A 23000-nucleotide genomic window follows, 5' to 3' on the forward strand; every position below is an offset into this window, starting at 1 on the left:
TTTATTATTTTATTATAATGAAGTTAAAATTATATATGAAATCTAAACTGCACTGCTTGTTTGATTCAGTATTTCGTACAGAACAAAAATAGAAAGAGGACAAATCAACACAGTGACAGAATGTAGAAACTCAAATAACCTCAAAGCTTCTCTTTACTTCAAAGGCAACATTTTTGCAGTTACAGAGCTGAGACCTTTCATCAAGAATAATTCTCTGTAAGTGCTCATTCACCACCACACGAAATTAACATCTCAGGTGCGTTAAGTAGGCAAATGTGTGGTGTTTTTCGAGAGGTCTGGATTCTGATGGCTCAGATGGAAGAGAACCATCAGAAACATGAGAGCAGTAGCATAACTAAAGGAGGCCAATTACCTGTTCCTTTGTTCCGGTCCACAAAACAGTATTTGAGCTCGTACTCGCGTAGAATTTCATGGACCTCCTGGGGGAAACGAAAAGAGAGAAAAAATTAGCAAATTAATGCTACACTGTATTGTATGTTTGTTTTTCGCTACATAAATTTATTATTAGCAGTTAGTTCCTCAAATTTGATTGGCTGAGCTTTGTTCTTCTTTCATTTACTGGTGAGTAAATGGAAAACCCAGAGTGGAACCGGAGCTAAAATTGTAAATAAGATATATATATTATAAGCTATATATTTAACAGCATTAAATAATCAAAATTGTGTCAGGGAAAGACTACCGTTGTCATACACTCTAGATACATTACAATACTACTACTAATAAAAAACACACAAGCACATCACCAAAATGCACTACATACAGTAGGCTATATTTATGCACTGCATTATTGCGCTATAGTCTGTAGCAAGGACTCTTTCTGAAAAGTGGGTCTCTATTGCAGCAGAAATTTAAACTAAATATGACTAAGTAATATAGAAATATATAGCCTCATACTAGGGATTTGAAGAGATGCGTAACTGGTTTAACAATGTGTTAACTTTAAAGGGAAATCATTTCTCTTGCATGCATATATATTGTATAGTGCTGATGATTTCATTTGTGTGAGAAAAGAACATTGGCACATTATGTGATCTCGCAATTGGCTTCCAGCCATCATTTAGAGAGAATCTGAGACATAAAATGTCTCTTTCAGAAGGGTTTCTTCATTTTCTAAAATCAAATAAAGGTGTATAAACATATTTCTGGTGAAACACATGAAAAGAAAAACATAAAATATCAAAGATTCAGTAATAATAAATTCAGTGAGTGATCATCCAGATGCAGCATATGGGGTGCCATACAAATTTGTTCTTTTATCATTATGAAAATCAATTCAATGAAGGTGTGGCCATGAGAATAAAGATTTCCAGCTGCAGCCACACAAAGGACCAGAGTGTCTGCTGTTATCCATCAGATAAACACACACATACGCTGCCTCATAAATCTCTTCCTCTTCCCTTTTATGCACACAGCAGGCCCTGCTGTCACATCCCGAACGTGTGTTAACAGAGATGAACCAGAGGTGCCCACACTGGCTTTGTGCTTTCTCTAGCTGGTCACAAGGAACATCCAGAAGGACACACTTGATTATGACAAAGGGACTTCTGGATTCAGCAGGGGACATGGCATACTGCAACAGCATGGGGCTGTTAATGTGTGCTGTGCCGAGTTACTATGCACTGTGAGATGTACTTTCATGAACAATGATTTTGCTGAGGACCTAAAATTGTGTATTTGGTAAACTGAGCAGTTTAATATGTCTTCTGAAGAGATATGAATGGTTTTTATGATGAGCAGATTTAACGTAGGCTTTCATTTACACATAAACACTGATCAATGCACACCAAATATGGTAAACAAAAGCTCAACTGTACTTGCTTAATGCAAAAGAACAAACTTTGGTTCTTGTGGAAACTCAAACGTGCTTATCAAGGACAAACCTCATTGGTTCTTGCACGTCAAACAAGAGCTTCCGTTTACCATATTTGATGTGCTCTATGTATTTGCATTAATCAATGTTTATATGTGAAAAAACACATAAAAACTACAAAAGACCACTCGATTTATATAAATTGCATTTACAATACTTACGTTTCAGATCCCGAATCATCAAAGATTTGTTTACATGGCCTTTCAATGGAGGGATCTCAGGTTTCATTAAAAATATCTACACTTGTGTTTTAAAGATAAACAAATATCTTTGGGATTGGGGCATAAGGGTAAATTATGTAAATGATGATGGAATTTCCATGTGTGATATGACACCCTTTACTAAACTTTGTATGGTTTTGTTTATATTTTGTTCTTTCAGGAGACTAACAGATCCCTGGTCATTGTAGTCACTGTATGGACAACAGCATTTTGGATATTGTTCAAAACTTCTATTTTTGTGTTCCACAGAAGAAAAAAAGAAATGAACCCTTTTCTCAGACTGTGATGAAGCATTTCAAAGGTCTTAAGATCAGCATCTTAAATTGTGCAATGTAATGTATGTACATTTATAACACTATACTTCGTATTATATTATCTTTGCATCAAATTACAAAAAAACTAATGCTGCTGTGAGGGGGTTTCTAATACAGTGGCTGTGGGAGTGATGGTAAATTTGACATTGTTCTCTCTTTCGATAGATGTTATCAATCTCTGTCTATTTTTTCCTCTTTTTGAAAGTTGTAAAAACACTATTGTTGAGTTTTTCTTTTGCTGTTTGAGCAAATGGGAATGCAAAAAATATACGCAGTCTCCCAATTGACCACTACAGAAGCTCAACCAATTATGATGACTTCTGCTTCTAAAAAACCTGGAAATGTGAAAAGGGTTCATACAGGTTTGGAACGACATGATTGTGAGTAAATAATGAAAGACAGATGCGAGTATTTTTGATAGCTTAATAGTCATATCTGTCAAACTATTAACACATTTATTTCCTTTAATATGTATGAAAAAGAAATAAAATTAAGCACTGACATGCATTCTAATTTAACTACATTTTTTTCAACTTCACATCCTGTACTGTCCTTTGGTAAATGTAAGTAAACTTTGTCTAATTCACTTTCTTTGCCATTTCAAATAGCAGTGCACTCCCTCCCTCTGCCTCTAATTAGAGTCAACAAGACGTCTGCCTCACTTATGGCTTTCTCTTAACACAGCGCATTACACATGCATTGTAATGGCCCATAAATGGCCAGAAAGCCTGAGTGAGCATCTAGATACCATTAGATATGGATCACACTGTCAGGACCTCATAGCAGCATCGGCCTGCTATGACTCAACTGAACATCTGGGATGGCTGAAGGCTAACAGAAGGGAGGGGGGTTACTTGCCCTTGCTTAATGTCTATGTGCCTGTTCACCAATGAAACACAGGTCATGCTGCATGTGACTTAATCAAATGCTTTACAGACAGTCTGTGTTAATAAGGGGATTTAAAACTAAAAGTCAGAAGTTAAAACTAAAAGACAGAGCAATTTATCAGAGTGAGAGTATAAATATGCTCACGTGTGTTAATCATTTTGTACTACTGAGAACGCTTTGTTGTCTTTGAGACGACACGGTCAGGATGAGATGTGTAATGTTGTGTGAATGTGTTGTAGGCCTGAGACACTGATGAAACCAGTGATAATATCACAAAAAATTATACAAGCCTAAATAAAACAAAAACAAAAAAACCTCAAGCTTACTGAAGACAAGTAAACAGTCAGCAATTAAATAAGAATAAGAAACATATTACAAGCAATAGGGCAAAAACATCCATTAGAAGAAATAAATAATAAATTCTACATTTTTTAAAGTAATCAAATGTATATAAACACTGCATATTCTTCACTGTGTAAATTAAATATTTCTTCTTATTAAAGTTACAAAATTGATTTAGTCAAGAGCAGTAGAGATTTTCTCTCTTTTGTTGTTTGATTAACATGAATGACAGACAGCAGGAATATTAGACTGGGCACTGGGCATTATATTGGCACTTTATGAGCTACCGGGATCCAATATACTGTTACTCATGTGTTTCCTTTCTCAACTGTTTGCTTTCACTTAAATTACTGTGTTTACAAGGATACTTGCAAACATGGACATTTTGCCGCAATGCTTAAAAGCGCGTACAAATGATACGTTAGAGTTGGAGCTAAACTTTGCAGGACAGTCAATCACCAGGAACAGGGTTGGGCACCCCTGTCCTAAACCATACATACAGTGGTGTGAAAAAGTGTTGGCCCCCGTTCTGATTTTTTATTTTATTGCATCCAGCGAACCACAGTGAGAGCCATTATCCACAAATGGCGAAAACATGGAACAGTGGTGAACCTTCCCAGGAGTGGCCGGCTGACCAAAATTACCCCAAGAGCGCAGCGACGACTCATCCAAGAGGTCACAAAAGATCCCACAACAACATCTAAAGAACTGCAGGCCTCACTTGCCTCAGTTAAGGTTAGTGTTCATGACTCCACCATAAGAAAGAGACTGGGCAAAAATGGCCTGCATGTCAAGACGAAAACCACTGCTGAGCAAAAAGAACATAAAGGCTCATCTCAGTTTTGCCAGAAAACATCTTGATGATCCCCAAGACTTTTGGGAAAATACTCTGTGGACTGACGAGACAAAAGTTGAACTTTTTGGAAGGTGTGTGTCCCATTACATCTGGCATAAAAGTAACACAGCATTTCAGAAAAAGAACATCATACCAACAGTAAAATATGGTGGTGGTAGTGTGATGGTCTGGGGCTGTTTTGCTGCTTCAGGACCTGGAAGACTTGCTGTGATAAATGGAACCATAAATTCAGCTGTCTACCAAAACATCCTGAAGGACAATGTCCGGCCATCTGTTCGTGACCTCAAGCTGAAGCGAAACAGTTATTAGGTTTAGGGGGCAAGCACTTTTTCACACAGGGCCATGTGGGTTTGGATTTTGTTTTCCCTTCATAATAAAAAACTTCATTCAAAAACTGCATGTTGTGTTTACTTGTGTTATCTTTGATTAATATTTAAATTTGTTTGATGATCTGAAACATTAAAGTGTGACAAACATGCAAAAAAAATAAAAAATCAGGAAGGGGGCCAACACTTTTTCACACCACTCTATATGTATAGTGCATAGGCACTACATAATAATTCATATATAAATAAAACAAATATAAGGTCTATGTATCCCTACTCTTAAAAATAAAGGTGCTTCAAAAAATGCTTCAAGCGATGCCATAGAAGAACCATTTTTGGTTCCACAAATAACCATTCAGTCAAAGGTTCTTTAAAGAACCATCTCTTCTTTAACTTTTTTGTAATCTGAAGAACCGTCTTTCACCACAAAGAACCTTTTGTGAAACAGAAAGGTTCTTCAGATGTTAAAGGTTCTTTATGGAACCATTTAGACAAAAAGGTTCTTCTATGGCATCGTGAAGCACCTTTATTTTTAAGAGTGTATATGTACACCAGTATGCAGCATGTGTAAAATCAACTGCTTTTGTAATAGCAGCTTACACTAATGCTCACCGATTTAGAGATACAGATGACTTTCACTGCATTTTAAATGGGTTTGACTGGTCGGACTGCTGTCTCACACTCCAACAGACACATGATGAAGTTAAGGGTTCGTGCACACAGGAAGGTCAGATATTGGGGTGAAACAGACTGACACAGATATAGAGCTTGCTTTGCTCTGTGGTGACCTGAGTCAATAGCCAAGGAGACACGAGGTCAGGACAGAACAGAGAGAAATTGAAACCAGACAGAAACTAATCTTCAGAAGGAAGGGGAAGGAAAACTATTTATTCTAGCTAGCAACACTAGGTAAACAGTATGCAATGACCTCTAAGTGACTACAACTCAAGTATAATATAAAACAGTAGCTATTTCTGAGCTCTTAGCAAACTTAAACAAATATAGGCTAAGAATACATATTTACTCCAAATACTGAAATGTTTTAAATACATTTTTATTTAGGGGTAGGTGATATACTAATTTTAAGGATTGTTTGTGTCAAGTTTGTGCAAAATGCCACAAAATGTGTGGAAGGGAATAGGCATTGAAATGACTTTACATTCAGATATTTACAAATGACAGATTGGGTTACTTAACATTACTTTAAAGAAAAATTATTAAAACATAAAAAAATTATTAAAACATAAAAACCCTTACATTTATTTTATTTTAGCTAGCTCAGTATTTCGTATTTTCATTTATTAATAATTAATAATATATTATATAATAATTAATATAAATTACAAAAACATCAAAATTACTAAAACCTTAATTAAAATTATATATATATATATATATATATATATATATATATATAAATAAAATGATTATTAAATTCATTAAATAATATTATTTAAATAATATTAAATCATTATTAAATAATTATATATATATATATATATATATATATATATATATACATACATACATACATACACTCTCTCTCTATATATATAGAGAGAGAGAGAGAGAGATTTTTCTGTTTTTGTAATAATTTTCTGAACCACACATACGGTTGTTGAGATAGAATCGATAGTTCCTCCTGCCCAAACCTGTGAGCGACCTGCTCCTAAATTATTCAGTATAAGGAGCAGAGTGATTGTGTATGTATGAATGAGGGACACATACAGAAAGAGAGACCGGGCTGCTTTGCGTTCTCATTGATAAGCTGCTACTCTGTGACCTGATCACAGCGGCAGTGTGCACCTAACACTCTTCTCCAAACTGTTACTCACTGTCATGCTGTCTAAGGTTATAGGTGTCCGTAATACGACATGCAGTACAGGCAATGTGAAATAGCATAATAACAATTAAACATCTGAAAAGAATCAGTCAAAACTAATGCTACTGCATACTACGCACAACCTAACCTGAAAGTGAATGTTTGTGCATTCTGGAAGTGCAAACGTACAGTGCAGTGTCATCTGTTCAGCACATACTGACAATTAGATATTAACTGCATTCATCTCCTCCTGGAGCTGGGAAAATATTACACCTCCCTCAAGGACCCAGGTATCCGACATGTTTACTGACAGTAATAATGTGGGAAAACTCTGTATCGGCAGCAGCCACCTCAGCTCGTTGAATATGAAAATCTCCCACTCAGAGTTCATCTCACCGCTGTGCTGTTCTCCCTGCCTGAACGCCCTCAGCCGGATCTCAGTCAGTCTGCTTGTCTCCATGAGCAAACATGCCTCCAGATAACATCCAACCACAAGCAGGCAAATGGATAAGAGCACCCGCGTGTAGGAAACATTAATAAGCAAACAAGCCGTACTCTAAATTAAATATAATAAGAGCTGCAATAAGGAACGATTAGCAAAGTATGAGATAAAAAACATAAGATATAAAACTAAAACATAAAATAAAACCCATTAGAAACTCGCTGCGTTTTTGTAGAGAGTGTTATCATACTCAGTTCATTTCGAAACAAGTCTAGTTTATACCCACTTACACGGAACATATGTTAGGCTGCATATTGTTTAATGGACGAGTATTTGAGTCGCATTTATGAGGTTGTGGGGATACATGAGGAATAAACGCTGAGCTGGATAGAGACGGTGAGCGGCTGTTATTCAAAGATGCCGTCGGGCTGTTATTTTACTGCATATTTTCCGCCTATTTGTTTTCGTTTCACTTCAGTGGTGCTTTTACAATAGAAATTTGGTGTTGTTTTAGGGCAGATAACATTATGGGTCGCGCGCAAACAGTTTTCCCGATGATGAACGTAAAAGTTTCAGTAAGTTACTACTTTATTCATTAATTTCTTTCCAGGTCACTTAATTTGAACTGTTTGCGTTTACTTAGGCGATGCTCAATATCCGTATTTCAAACTTATAATTGTTTTAATTTAACTTTCTTGTAACTGATGTGCCATTTTATTTATTTACTTTGGCTGAAACATATTGTAGCGGTCGTACATTAGATGAATAACACTCGTTTATGTATCCTGACTAACAACCATACTTCAAATGTTAAGAAAAGCTCTTGAAAAGAGTTCCCATGAACTAGTGAGCAGTGTGACTTTCCGCTGTCAGGCTGAGGTATGTAAGTCTCTCTAAGGTTACCTGGTTGGTTGTATCCTGTGGCAGGTTCTTAATAAGGATCTTCCTCCTGTTGCTCAGCTCTCTGCGAGTTTTCTCCAGCCGTTTCTCGATCTCCTCGGGATCAAGTTCCGGTAGATCTCTGAGGATGGTGGTCCCCTCGGATGCTGCGTCCTCCTCCTGTCGGCTCGCGGGGCTGTCGGACTCCGGGTGAGGTGAATTTCCCCGCTGTATCGCATGCACGCTCGGCGGCTGGATGGATGAAGCGGCCGCCATTTTGAAGCGCTCGGTGGAAAGTGAGTCTGAGAGCGGATAGGTGGGCGTCTGTGCTTCGAGTCAAACCCATCTCTTGAAAGTAAGTGTGGATGAGCCCAGCACAGTACAGCTGGCGACCTCCACCGATGGAAAATTAAACACATTCTGACTAGTCTCTTTTCCCCTTCTTAACAGGACAGTATCATATTACAAATAATAACAATAAATGCCATATAAAGTTAAGATAGCAACAATAAATAATAACAAAACATTAGCATAACAGTTCATGATGATCAGCAGATCTTTTGTAATTAAAAATATTTATTAAAACATTACTAAGCAATATTTAGGGAAATATAGTGTTTATTTATTTATGCAAATCAAACAATAGTGTTGTCACATTAGCGAAATTTCAGCAAAATTCGTTGGCAAAAAAAGGTATTTTTTGTCAATAGCATGATAGCAATAGTAATGTTTAAATAGCCTACTGTTTGACAAATTTTTGCTGCTTTTTCATAGGAATCCACACGATTTGGAATTCCTATGGGATGGGATTGGGAATTTTGAATAAGGACGAAAGATTTCCCCATGCCAATTTCCAAACTGGTTCTTGGTTACTCAGCATTGACCAACAGAACACGTCTGTGTGAACTGTGCTTCATATATCGTTATAGCAACTTGAAAAGAAAAAAAATCTTCAAAATTTCGCAAACCACAGCTCACACAAAAGTCACTTTTCAAAGCAAACAGCTTTTGTTTTATGTCTGTGAATTCACAAACTTGAATATGAGTGAAATCTGCATGGGAATGTTTTAGCCCACACGTGAAACTCCCAGTTGAGCAGATTCATATTGAATAGACTGATTTCACCCACAAAATTTCACTGAGCACAATGGTAAATGTGTAGTCTTGTCCTGATATTCGGTACAACAGTAGGGTTTTTTAGTTAGAAAAGAAGCGTTATCGATTTCCAAATCAGCGATCCAACTTTTCACTTGCATTTGTAACTAATTCTGCTTGTGTTTTAATTTTCCAGACAGGCTGTCAGTCTGTTCAATAGTGGCAATTTTTTCACTGACCCTTTCTGTTACATCGTTATGCCAGTAGGTGGCGAAGTGACTCTTTACTGAATCATTCACTCAACTGACTTGCTGATAGTTAAAACACCACTGCTGTGTTGCTCAGAGATGCACAACATTTTTCCTGCTTTGACTGCTTTCAAAACTATTTTCATTGACAGAGCAAACATACTGCCAATACTGCGTCTAAAAACTTGCTTTAATTGTTTAGTAAATGGTTGCATGAAAGCTTAAATAAGCTGTATGTACAAGCTGACATTTATAGCTCAGAAATCATTTAGTCTGTATACTTGGAGAGATTGTGTATGGCAGAAACATATGAAGGCATGTCTGCAGAAAATTTTGCATGCCTGACAGATCTTTTGACTCCTTATACACTGGCTCTGGTGTGGAATGAATGACTTATGCCGTCTCTCGTGGGTGTGCTAAATGCCATCTCCTGGCAGACTCAATCACAGGAGTCCTTATAATGTCCCTGAATGAACGCTTTGAGTTTCAGCAGCTACACATCCCACATCAACAATATTTACAGATGATTGCATTTGACTCTTTAAGAATGGGGATATCACATTTCTGTTTTTGGATTTTTTTCCGACACGAGAATAATTATAAAAATCACATTACTATTATTAGGCTATTATTCTTATTATAGCGTAAGATTTTCTGTGCAATTTTGGAGGTGGCGCTTTAAATCACACACATACACAAAAATGTAAAATATAACAACGTAAACCACCACTACAATGCTTTATAAATACGAATGTCAGTTTAGTATCCCTATTGCAGTGCATGGAGTAATATTCATCGCACACGGATCATTTTCCGCCATCATATGGGAAGTTCCAGTCCCTTATGTCTTATGCATTCATCTGAATTACCTGAACATGAACTAAAGCAGTGATTCAGCGCGTCTCTGAGTGGGAGTGAGAGAAAAGACCAGAATATTTCAATGGCTCGGAAAAGTAGCGCGTGGGCGCTCGAGCGAGTGCTGGAGCGGGCAGAGCGCGCATCTGGGACGCGCGTGTGTTTATGTAAAGGGGTGATGGGAACCTTGAACTCCTCACCGCGAGCAGAGCTGAGTGCGCAGTGTGCGTGGGCGGCAGTATCCGAGTCATTATGTGTGTGTGTGGTCCCAAGCATCGTGAATCCACAGGCGATTTATTCATTTATGCGCGACTGTCTGATTTCGCAAATGATGCATACATATGTATTATTGAGAGGTAAACACTGTAAACTTGGAACAGAAGCAGGAGAACAATAAGTAATTAAACTGAACGGTTTGCATACGTTTGCCTTGCGGTAGCCTATGACAAGACAAAAATGTGAGAAGCTGGAAACTTGAGCAACTACAGTTTTTTCTCTAGCGAATCGAATATTTTCAATGTAACGTTATCGGTTCAACTGATTTATAAAACCAGTTCGCACTGAATCGGTCCGAATCAACCGGAGTCGTAATGAGCCGAGAATAAACTGATAGTATGAGGATTTGAGTTCGTTTTAATAAATAGCTTTTTATTAAATGCAAATGACATATAAGTTGTTTTGCAGTGCAAATCATGGGTGAAACAAACTAAACCGAGCATGAAATGGCCTATTGGAACATTTTTAGAGCACGTGCCATGCATGTGTACATGTAATGGCGTTTTTTACGTCGGGACGTAAAGTATTAATCATTTCTTACCCGTTCTTTGAAATAAACTGTTCAAAAGAACCGATTCACAAAAAATGATGCGGTCTCTCCCATGGCCCCGATTTAACAGAAGTGCTCCACTTTTCTGCCAACCCCACTATACTTAAAAGAAATGGCCTATACCATAGAGACGTGAAAAATAAATTGCAGAGAATGTTAGACTGTGTACTAATATTTAGAAGAACCAGGGCTAGTGGTCACACGGAGAAGGTAACACATGGAATATTTCTCAGTAGCTATAAGGTTAAGTCAAGTAACACACAAAGTTGGTTTGAAACAAACTCAAAACTTTTTAGTTTTGCTAAAAAGCCTTTAATAGGCAGAATTCCCCTTACACCATAATGTGCAAAAATCAATGCGTTTAATCAAGTCTATCTTATTCCTTTGGCAATAACATTGGAAATATTTAGTGGCCAAGACTTCAAGGCATGTGCCTACACAGAAATTGATTTATTCAGTATACCCACCCAGAAAAATATTCACTGGAGTAAAAAGTGTGACAACTAGCCCACAATCCTCTGGGGGTGGTTGAATTATGAGCTGACTATGAGTATTGAAATGACTTAATGTAAAAATTTTGAATAATGAAGATAATATTATGACATCTTTTTACATGATGCTAAATGTGCGTATAAACACAAACACCAAATTCTGTGCATTTATTACTTATGTTGGAATCACAGCAGATCCCATATAATGACCTGACTGATCACAGTCACATTCAAAGTGGAACAATGTCTCACATTCACCCTGCAATAGATCTGAATATCAACTTTAAATTGTTATATGAGCAAAATAAGAATGATAGCTGCACACCGACTGAACTTTAAGCGCATAAAATATGATTCATAGATGTGATTCATCAGTCTCTATGGTATACTTGCTTAAAACTGTCACTGTAACAGATTGAGGCTGAAATTTCACAGGGACATGCCTGGACAGAACTAATTTACCAGACTTCTGTATCATAATGTGTGAAAGTTGTGCTTTGCTTATGCGTCTGATTATTTAAGATCACTTAACTCATGATTTCTTATCACACATAGATTAAAATTAAACTATTAATTTTCCCTACCCAAATTTCCATGTAATTTAGGAAGCATATGCAGAAAAACTCAAACACTGACAAAATGAAACACTTCTGACGAGGATAAAAGGTTTGTTGTAGTGTATGACACATTTATAGCTACTTTGTTAAACTTTAGATGTATATACATGGTATATCATTTCATTCCGAAAACAATAGACACAATCCCTCTAAAATCACAGGAGCACAATGTCTACATATCAGTAGACAAGCAGTTGAGTAAAAGTGCACATGCGTTTAGAAGGATCTGAAAAATATCATGGCATTCCATCAATACTGACTAATGACTTAAAAAAACGGCAACATTATTAGAGACGATCCATCTGTGCCATCACACATGCATCACATTCACACACAATTACGTACACAAGCACCAACACACGCACACTCTGTTTCTCTCTCTCTCTCTCTCTCTCTCTCTCTCTCTCGTAAACCAAATGTAAAATAATCGGGTAGACAGAAATACAAGGACAGCTTATACACACACTGAGCACAGTCTGTCTCCCAGTCATCTTTAAAATATTGAAAATTTCCTGCACTGGGTTTGTGGCCCAGAACACCTTGGTCACATTGCACAGTGTCTTGAGATTCACCATCATTTCACACCGTCAAAAAACCCAAACAAAACAAACTAGATAGTGACAGCTCCTCAGAATACACCACATTTTCACATCTCCTTGATTTGCGTCTATTGTTCCTTGAAATGTTTTGTTTCCTCTCCACACAAGAAATTCTCATGGCGTGCGTATGACTCAAATATGCCATGAATCGAATCCTTCAAGGCTGCTTCGCAGTCTAGTCAAGGAGAAAACCTGGGCCGGGTCTTAAAAAGGGCTCTAGGCCTAATAGAAAGCTGACAAATTCAGTCAGTCAATTTCATTTTTTCCATTCATGATCTCCATCTCCACTCGTGTTAAATAAATAGTAGAAAAATAATCCTTTCATCTTCATTGTTTCTTGGGAAAAAAAAAAATAGGAGAAAAACATAAGGAGCTTTGTATCGTATATGCACCTGCCAAATCCACTCCCTAATGACCTCTACAGAGGTTAAAAGTTCGCCCCCATGCTCAACAAGCACAAAACACCTCTGACCGCCTCAGCAGATGCACAGGGAGAGTTGGGAGTTAAGGTTCTCTCCTCGTTTTTGCAGGATGCAGGGCCTGAATGGAGGTGGTGGATGAAGTTAGCAGTGGCATCAAAGGTTGGCGGTTGGTTTGGGGTCACGGGTGGGCAGGATCAGCACTCTGCATCCACGCTGTGAACGGTGACGGCAGCTTGGAGATGATGCGTGTGCAAGTGCAGGGGGTGGTGCATGTGGGGGTGCCGATAGGGGTGGAACTTGTGGCTAAGAAGAGCAGCTGTCTGTGGAGGCGTGTCCTGGTCGAGGTCCTCGTCGTGATTGCCCACATCGACGCCTGCAGAGAGAGGATCATTGTTGCAGGGCGGGTTCTCGCTGTCTTCCTGAGGGCTCATGGTGCTGTAACCTACATATAAATAGACAAGGAATCACAATCAATATTTTCGGAAATTGATTTTGTATCTAAAATGTTCTACAAGTGTAGCTTTCAGCAAACAAGAACTGAAAGGAAATTTTCAACTGAGAATGGACATTTGAACCTAGTTATGTCTCTGTCATTTTGTAGATTATTGCTGATAGAAACTTGTTAAAAACATGATAATTTAAGTTGCTCACAAGACGAATAATCTTAATAAATCCTAATCCATTCTAATCGCACACTCCTCACAAAAAACTCAAACATATTAATCTCATTATTTACTAATCTGACAGACTCATGCGCATGATAGTGTTACGTGACATAAAAAATTAATTTTATACATACATATATGTATATGTATATACTATATATGTGTGTGTGTGTGTATATATATATATATATATATATATATATATATATATATATATATACATACACACATACATACATATAGTACACACACACATATACATATTCATTTAATTGATCAAAATACAGTAAACAGTCATATTGTGAAATATGATCATTTAATATGACTGTTTCTATTTTAATTTATTTTAAAATTTAATTTATTCCTGTGATGGCAAAGCTGAATTTTCTGCAGCCATTCCTCCAGTCTTCAGTGTCAAATTATCCTTCTGAAATCATTCTAATATGCTGATTTAGTACTCAAAAAACATTTTTATATCACAGTTGAAAAAAAAAAATCATCCAAATTCAATATTTACTGTCAGTTTAGATTAATTTAATGCATCCTTGCCAAATAAAGTATTAATTTCTTTAAGAAAAACTTTTTAAAAGCTGTGTTCAGAAATCTAATGAAAACACAATATATAAATATATTGAAAAATACAGATCAGGGATAAACATAAAAATGTTTTAATCAGTGCAATGCAAAATTATAATTATAAAAACAGCAGTAATGATTATAATAATTATGAAGTTGTGGTGCAGAGGAATGGCAATAGTGCAAAGTAGTGTTCATGTCATTATCAGTTTGGCATTGAGGAACACCTACTTCCTACTACACCTATTATTATACAAACAGTTTGAAACATACAGACTTTATATTGAGAAACTACATTGAATATTTCAACTTTCAAATTGGAGAGTGAGAAAAAACAAAAACAAAATGTGATTTCTAAATTGTTGATGAGCTGCATCATCTGAAACGTACACCTTCCTTTATACATAAATTTAAACTTAAAATCCTGACGTTGAAAGAAGCAGCTGATGTCAATGTTATTTGTTATCTACCCAAAACCACTTTCCCCTGTCAAACTGCCAACGTTCCTGTTTAGACAACAATACAAAAAGACACATGAAGTAGCTGAAGTGAATAATAGATTAGACAGTTACTGGCAACTAAACTTGCATGGTGGGAGGGGAGCTCACAATGCACAGAAAAAAACACACAAACTGTTGGAAACTTAACATAATAACAGTCACAGCACATCCTGAATTAAGACACTGTGCAAAGAGCACAAAAAAGGTCTTGTCCTGCTGTCAGGTGGCCAAACGTCCAGCCACATGTGACATTTGAAACGGGATCGGAGGTGAAAAGAAAGGTCAAAAATCTCTTATGATCCTGACTTTGATCAATGTTTGCATGAGCCATCTCAGAGTGGATCTGGAACCAGCTTTGAAATTCTGCAGTGAGAATAAAAGAGCAGGGATACCGATTCTGGATCAGGATCTATCTCTAAACATATCAAAGAGCCAAGCAAGCAAACAAGTACTAAAAAGCATCTCAGTTCCTGGCAGAAAACACATTTCTGTTTAGAGAAATTCTTTAAACCTCGATCTGAAGCTAATTCTCGTATACATCTACGCTGCTCGTGGCAAAAACTCTCTGTGTTGGTGGAGCGGTAATGAGTCAGAGCGCACAGGAAAATGCTTCGGAGCTATTCTCCTGCATACGCACGCTCAAAAGTCAAATCGATATTGCTTTAAAACAACCCCTTAAGCTGGATGACTGAGCAGCCAGTGGGAGGCGACCTTTAACCCTGCCAAATAAAAATACGCGAAGAAACTTTTGTACTTGGTCTTTGCCACCTCTAACTCTTCTCGCATCTCTCAATCTACCCACTTTGCTGGCTTTCTTCCTCCAGGTCTCTCATTGCACCTCTCCTTGTGGAATAGGGCTGCCCTTTCTCCTCTTGCTGGTTACACAATGATCTCCAGAAAGCCTTGTCCCTGAGGGGCGGCAGATTTAGCATGCACTGTAGACTCCATGTAACCCAAGCCTGGAGCCGCCAATGAAATCGAGGCCGAACACAAGCATACACTGAGCTCCTGGAGAAGGCTTTGCTTTATTTCAATAATAAAACTCAATATATTCTTAGGTGAGAAATTTGATGGTCACGCCTTTGAGTTTTTCTTTGACCCTTGTTTCAAAAGGATCTTTTCAGACCTACAAATATCGTTTTTCCTTTAGACTTTGAGGAAGGAGTGCACATACACACACATTCGCTCTCTTACCATGGTCACTTTCTGTCCCTGACCGGCCCCAGTATCTCCGCCGCCGTTCTGGGCTGTGTGTGTGCCTCTCAATAACAGCAGCAATGAATCGAGTGTTACTAACTGCAGAGAGAGAGAAACAGAGCCAAATGGTCATATAACAATAAAACACTTGGGTCTCCAGCTGGCCAGCATGGTGTAAGAGTACAGGAAATTTAAAAGGCAATAACACACTTGTAGATACTTCTCATATAAAAGGTTATACTGGGGATGAACTCGGTAAACAATGAGGAAAAATTCAAAAAGATGTCTTCCAAAAGACTTCCAAAGCACCATATCATATGCGTGTATGCTAATTCCATAATCTAAACAGCCAAGTAAGGTTGGTAATTATTTATAAAACATATATAATTGGTAACTATTTATATACATGAATGTGTAGTCAACAAACATGGTTTAATAATGAAAAATAATACATTTATAAATTAACAATTGCTATAAAAATGTTGTTTATTGTTTGTACAAGATGTCTGTATGGAATGGAACCGTTTAGTAAAATGTTACTATATTTTGTCTCTCTGAGTCAGAGGTTACCAAAATATTACCAAACAATTTTAGATTTTGCCTTTGACTTTTTGGATCCTTTTTACAGGTTGCGTTTGTGCCTTAATTTATAGGAATATTTTGGGTTCAATTCCCAAAATTGAGCTCAAACAGCACCACTTTTGGCATAATGTTGATTACCACTTCAAATAATTTGGTCTTGTACCCAAGTTTGTAAAATCAAAAATAAAATATACGCACTGACTGTTATGGCAAGCGGCCATTGCAAGTACCTTTCAGTACATTTTGTCTGTTTTTTTAAAAACTTGAAGTCGATAGTAGGAGTATAGTGTTTACATTTCTTTGCACTGATAATCAGTATTATATACATACTGACTGTTGTTCATTCACCGTTATGCATGATGTTTTATAATGTATGTTTCTTACAGTTATGCATAGCACAAAATCTAATTAAAACAACTTAGTGATGTAAATCAGATGGTATTGAAAATGCTTCTGATTATAAAATCTACAACAGAACAAGAATGCTGATCAGGAACACATTATAATATTGTCACTAAAGATGAGACCAATTACGACATCAAACTAACCCACATGGCTGTTTGAAGCAATTATCACACAAGAATGACACTGTACCATTGTGAGCATGAATGCTCGCTTTTTACTCTAGGAGAATAAAACAGCACACCGTACACAAAGAATTCACAGATTATCATCCATTTGGTGTCTGATGCACTGAATCAGTGAAATGGTACAAAGTACAATACTGTAGATTTGATGTACATAAAAACCCTCAGTGTAATTACTAATGCTAAAATGGGTATTAAAGGTTTTCTGTGTTAATTCGCATGAAGCGGTGCCAGGCAGGGAGGCGGGTATCTTACTTATTCCTCTGTCTTCATGACTGTCTTCATCCCTGTCATCTCGTTCGTTGTCCAAGTTTGACATCCGGACAGACATCTCTGATAAAAGAGACAGAGACAGAAAGACAGGCGTAAGAGAAGATTAGAAAGATGGAGCAATCCTGAACAAATTTGATGTAATATATCTTTGTCTTCTCCTTTGGTCCACAGTCTCTCTCATAAAAAAAAGACATCAAATCTCCTCAAATCACTTTTTGCCCACGAATGCCCATCAGACATTAAAAAACTGAGGAAAGCCAATTCAAGGGAATATAGCATTCCAGTCTATTAATTTCTAGAATGTAGATTCAGACTAAAGTGGACTCTCTCAGACACATTTATATTGCATGAGACCATGTTATACTTCCTAGTCATGCACATATAGAAACTGAATTTAGCTGAGACATGAGGGAGCAACTGCAAGGCAAGAGGGAATTCAGCTCTTTAAATTACTTTAATATCCTTCTAAGGTCCTTTTAGTGGTCAACTGCGCTTTAGTATCTCATTAGCACAGGGAGTAGCACACTTTAAAAGTGCACTCAATAATTTTTCCCTCATTAAAGTGAGTTTTACTTGTTCTTCCTCTGAAACAACTTTCCTTCTCAGGCTGACGTCACCAGCTTCTTTGTCAGAGATCACTTGTCACTTTCTAGTCAATTCTCAATTATAAAAGGTCCCGGTTTACATTTTATAATCCATGATTTTCCCTTTGAAATATGTCACATAATAAAAGTAACATGGGTTATGCGCTGTGACTTTAATTCAATAATCTTCAATGCTGATTCTTTTTTTATTCAGTATTAAACTATTAAAACCAAACCAAAAATCATAATCACGATTATTTTGGTCAATACTGTAATCCCAATTACCATAAGGAGTGGGCGATATCACACATTTGAGTATTTTTTTCCACAATAGTGCTATATTAAGTATATTTTGCAGGAAATAAGGGTGCTATGGTATCAAAATTTTGACACTAGAGAAATTTCACAATTTTTGATAATCAGAAATAAAAATAAAACACTGTCTGTATGAATTACATAAACACAGATTTTTATTAAATCTACTAAAGTTGTATATTAGTTGTAAGCAGGTATATTGCTGCTGTCACTCTAAGACTAAATGCACAGCTCTAATATACTGACACATCCGATTACTTTTTGTGTTTTGTTCGTGTTCACTTAAGACCAACTGTTTATATGAATACTTGCCAGCACAGGACTTTGACATTTTTGTGTGTATCTGACTACTGGCTACGTATCCGAAGCCCAAAGTATACTTTTGCTTGTCTGTGTTCTGCTTGGTTCCTTTTGGAAAGCGCATACAGAAAGTAACAGCGTGAGCTCTCTTTAGCAGCTTAATGCACTTATAACAACTCTTTTTCAAACACATCCTGCAGTAGACTGCATATTATGACAGTCGCATTACAAGATTTGACTGATTTGGACATTCTGTTTGGGATTTTAAGGAATGGTGAAAGCAAAGGAAAGGAATTTGGCACAATAATATTTGTATCTGGATTATCGTGTTTTCATAATCACTGTAAATCTAAATGGAAACTGAAATTTAATTAATTCCAGAACTCTAGCATCATTTCCCAACAGTCCCAGGTAAGAATCACTTTCACGTTTAGACTCAAAGTGAAAAGAAAAGACTCCAGACTCACCCTGTGCGGCCAGCGGGGACATGTGCTGATGGCTGCGACGGTGGATCTGGTGCCTATAAGCATACACAGCCAACACCAGCACCATGATGCATCCCATAATCCCTCCTGCCACTGGCCCCACAGGTGCACTCTTGATCATATTCAGCGAAGCCAACTCCTCATCTGCAAAGAGATGAAGAAATACAACAATTATGATATATTGAATTGAAATAATGAAAAAAGGCATACACACTAGCAAAGATCCTGAAGGCACAATGTGTGACTCGTGAAGTCAGTGTGATTCCAAACTGTGCATATCTTTCCAAAACAGCAAAACTAAACAATAGAAAGAAGTCATTTTCTAGTGGACTATTGTGACCCATCAATGCAATTTACTTACATGGGCTATTATAAACAGAACAAATATATTAATAAACTGCAATAATAGTGTGACTACAGAAGTAGCAGCTCACCTAAAATGCCCAGTCCATCCACATACGGACTCTTGGCACCCACTATCCCTCCAAAACATTCCTTCTGTAGGGCACAGTAAGGCTTATCCAGATGGGTCTTTCCGTCACTGTCCACCATACACCACTCACAGTCCAGAACACCAAAACAGTCACTACAACCCACACAAATAAAACAGAACATACAAAAATAAATGTTATAGAGACGGTTACAAATACCACATACACTATCATGCAAAAGTTTGGGGTCAGTGGGATTTTTTAAATATTTTTTAAAGATATTTCTTTCGTTTACCAAGGCTGTATTTATTTATTTAAAAAACTAAAAACTTTTATTTTAATATATTTTTAAATGGAATTTCTTCCTGTGGTAACAAAGCTGAATTTTCAGCAGCCATTAGTCTGCAGTGATTCATACATGATTCTTCAGAAATCATTATGATACTGTATGCTGATTTGGTTCTAAAGAAACATTTCTCATTTTTATCAAAGTTGAAATCTGTTGTGTTGTGCTGCTGATTGTTTCCGTGGAAACCATGACACATTGTTCATGATTATTTGAGGAACACAAAGTACTAAAGAACAGCATTTATTTAAAAAAAGAAATCTTTTGTAACAATGAAAAACCTTTTGTTTCACCAAAGCACCCCCACCGATGTTCAAACAATATACTAAAAATCATTTGATAAAATTCTTATAAAATGTTATTTTATAAAATGCATATAAACATATAAGCATTTTATAATACAAACTATACTTATTTCTAAAAATGAAAATACCATTTAGCAGTAGTTTTGAATATGTATATTTAACACCCAGGTTCCATTAGTTAACATTAGTTAATGAATAAACTAACATAAACTAACAATGAGCAATACATTTGTTACAGTATTTATTCATCTTTGTTAATGTAAAAAATTATTTAACAACTGTTCAGTGTTAGTTCATATCAGTTCATAATATTAACAGATTGGACTTTGGATTTTACTCATGTTGAAAACACCATTAACAAAGATTAATAAATGCTTTAGAAGTATTTTTCATTGCTAGTTCATATAGTTAACTGATGTTAACAAATGGAACTATATTGTAAAGTGTTACCAACACAGACTTGGTTCTTTGAGTCTGTTGAACGACAGTGTGAGATAACTCATGAGATATTTGTGAGTCTTTGATTTCGACAGTCCCTAATAATAGCTGACATTGTATGATCTTGAGAAACACACATGCTTGTTGTTGTGGTCAGCACAGGTTGTGAATAAGTGATGTAAGATTAGCTGTGTTAAGTGAAAGGAGAAACATCATTACTCTCAGAGACTCTGTGTTTCTGTTAAGGTCCAGCTAAGGGCAGGCTGATCACAACTGATACAGTATATGGCCGTACCTGCTAGTGAAGCGCTGGCTGCATCTGGTGTTGATACACTGAGGCAGAGTGTCCTGTAGACTGGGCTCAATTACAGTCAAAGACAAAGGCTCTTGGTGCACGTCACAGCTCGGATTTCTATGCACACACACACAGACACACATTAGAAAGGCAAGCTGAGTCGGTTAGGCCCGAAATACAACATGGAACTCATTAAAGTCAAAGCTATTTGTAATTATTTGTAACAGTCTGGCAACAATATTGTTCTGTAGATCAATGGCATTCAACAGACAACAAATAATCGACAAGTTATTATTGCTACACAGTGAATACCCAGCCTTTTTTTTTTACTAAAGGTCTCTGTAGTAAAGAATAAATTTATTAGCATTCAAGTGTGCAATTTTTCACTAAAATGAACAGATGGCACAGTGACAGAAAGGTAAATGCCTTGAGATCTCTCAGCTGGGAATAATGCGACAAACCTGAAAGTGTCTAAATGTCTATTGAGGAACAATCCTGAACTGACGGCTAATTGGGGACACAGGTGGCTGGATATCTATTCATCGTGACAAACAAGAACTTGATGAAGTGACAGGCAGAAGTGTGTGTGTGACTAAGTGTGATTCATTCCAGTGCATGCTGATGAGAATCTGGACATGTGGTCCAGTGATTAATTTCTGGATCATATATTGTGGCAGTCTATTTTACAAGCATTTAAGGGGTAACATTTGCATCCTAACACGTTGTGTACAACATGTATTGTGTGTTAAAATGGGCTTAATGTCTACTTCTACATGACCTTCAATAAATAATGCAAGACTGTCCTGTAAACAGCAGCGGTTTACCTGTTCTCAGCGTTGGTGAGGTTGCCAGTACATTCATTCACCTCTAGAGGGCATTCACAGGGGCACTCGCATTCATTCTGCTCCATTCTGAGGAAGATGGGAATACATTGAGAAAGTCTATTTACGGGTCTTTTTAAAATCGGTTTTGCTAGTGTGCTTCTACAAGTTGATAAAAATAGCTTTTAGAAGATAAATGCCTTTTAAATTTACGGTCCTCCTCACATTTGGACAAATTCTGAGAACTGTACAAATTTTTGTCCAATCAAATTTAAATCTTGATTCATCACTCTGGGTTACGACTAAAGCCTACAGGCATTTAAACAATTTAATTCATTATTACATTGTGGGTTAAATTCCACAAAAATGTATAATAAATAAATAAATATAATAAATTAACAAATAAATGCCATGGGGTCAGTAAGATAAAAAAGTAATTTATATTTTTATTCAGCAAGGATGCAGTAAATTCATGAAAAATAACTTTAAAACTTCCTATTCATCAAAATATTCTAAAAACACTTAACTTAAGCACTAGATACAACATGTTAGTAGTAGAGTTGTGCAGACACTAAACATTACCTGTGACAGTTAAGACAGAGACGATCCACAGTACTGCAAGCACAGAAGGCCAGTGAATCACAGGTCTCATTCACAATACCAGCAAAGGCATTGGTTCCTGGGATACGAGTGAGCCGGTACTTTGAGCAGTGACTGCCATGCACAAGGTTTGTCAGATCACCCTTAAAAATGACAAACACACAGTAAGCCATTAACAATCATTTGAATTCATAACAGTCTTTTACAATACAATACAATTTCTCATTAAAATACAACTTATAACAGTGCTGCTGGATTTACTCGAAAGCACATCTGTTGTAGCCACTACCAAAACAATCTCCACTAGGTGGAGTCCAAACATAACTAATACATTAGGCTAACTAAACTTACATGGTAAAAAAGGCAGGATTGTCACTTCAAACAAAATGTACAGTAGCTTGATATGAAATAATTCATATGAGACTCCACTCACGACAATGCTGGTGTTGAACTTGTAGAAACGCTGCACGGTACGATCACTGAAACTGTTACACAGGTTCTTCTTCACAAAGTTGGGGTGGTTGAGAATGTCATTGGCCACTAGAGGCTCCTAAAGTCAAGCAAAT

The 23000-nt window shown here is 36.8% G+C and overlaps 2 protein-coding genes across 2 annotated transcripts in view; both read right to left on the minus strand.

Annotated features, from left to right (window-relative positions):
* LOC306844855 (ribonucleoprotein PTB-binding 2-like) overlaps window positions 1–8327 on the minus strand; it is a gene marked incomplete at its 5' end in the record, with an annotated part of 66261 nt that extends 57934 nt beyond the window's left edge. Inside the window, 3 exon segments of the mRNA XM_079377270.1 lie at window positions 374–440; window positions 8006–8291; window positions 8293–8327. Of these exon segments, the coding sequence (XP_079233396.1) occupies window positions 374–440; window positions 8006–8291; window positions 8293–8327 (388 nt within the window).
* A 3831-nt stretch (window positions 8328–12158) lies between these two features.
* LOC306844654 (VWFA and cache domain-containing protein 1) overlaps window positions 12159–23000 on the minus strand; it is a 79856-nt gene continuing 69014 nt past the window's right edge. Inside the window, exons 19-27 of the mRNA XM_079376944.1 lie at window positions 22868–22984; window positions 22417–22577; window positions 21838–21924; window positions 21014–21130; window positions 19633–19784; window positions 19181–19342; window positions 17497–17574; window positions 16070–16171; window positions 12159–13576 (exon numbers count right to left, since the gene is read on the minus strand). Coding sequence (XP_079233070.1) covers window positions 13329–13576; window positions 16070–16171; window positions 17497–17574; window positions 19181–19342; window positions 19633–19784; window positions 21014–21130; window positions 21838–21924; window positions 22417–22577; window positions 22868–22984 — 1224 coding nt within the window. The 3' untranslated portion in view covers window positions 12159–13328. The remainder of the gene's footprint in view (window positions 13577–16069; window positions 16172–17496; window positions 17575–19180; window positions 19343–19632; window positions 19785–21013; window positions 21131–21837; window positions 21925–22416; window positions 22578–22867; window positions 22985–23000) is intronic.

This window comes from Barbus barbus (assembly GCF_936440315.1).
Source record: "Barbus barbus genome assembly, chromosome: 25".
Classification (NCBI taxonomy): Eukaryota; Metazoa; Chordata; class Actinopteri; order Cypriniformes; family Cyprinidae; genus Barbus; species Barbus barbus.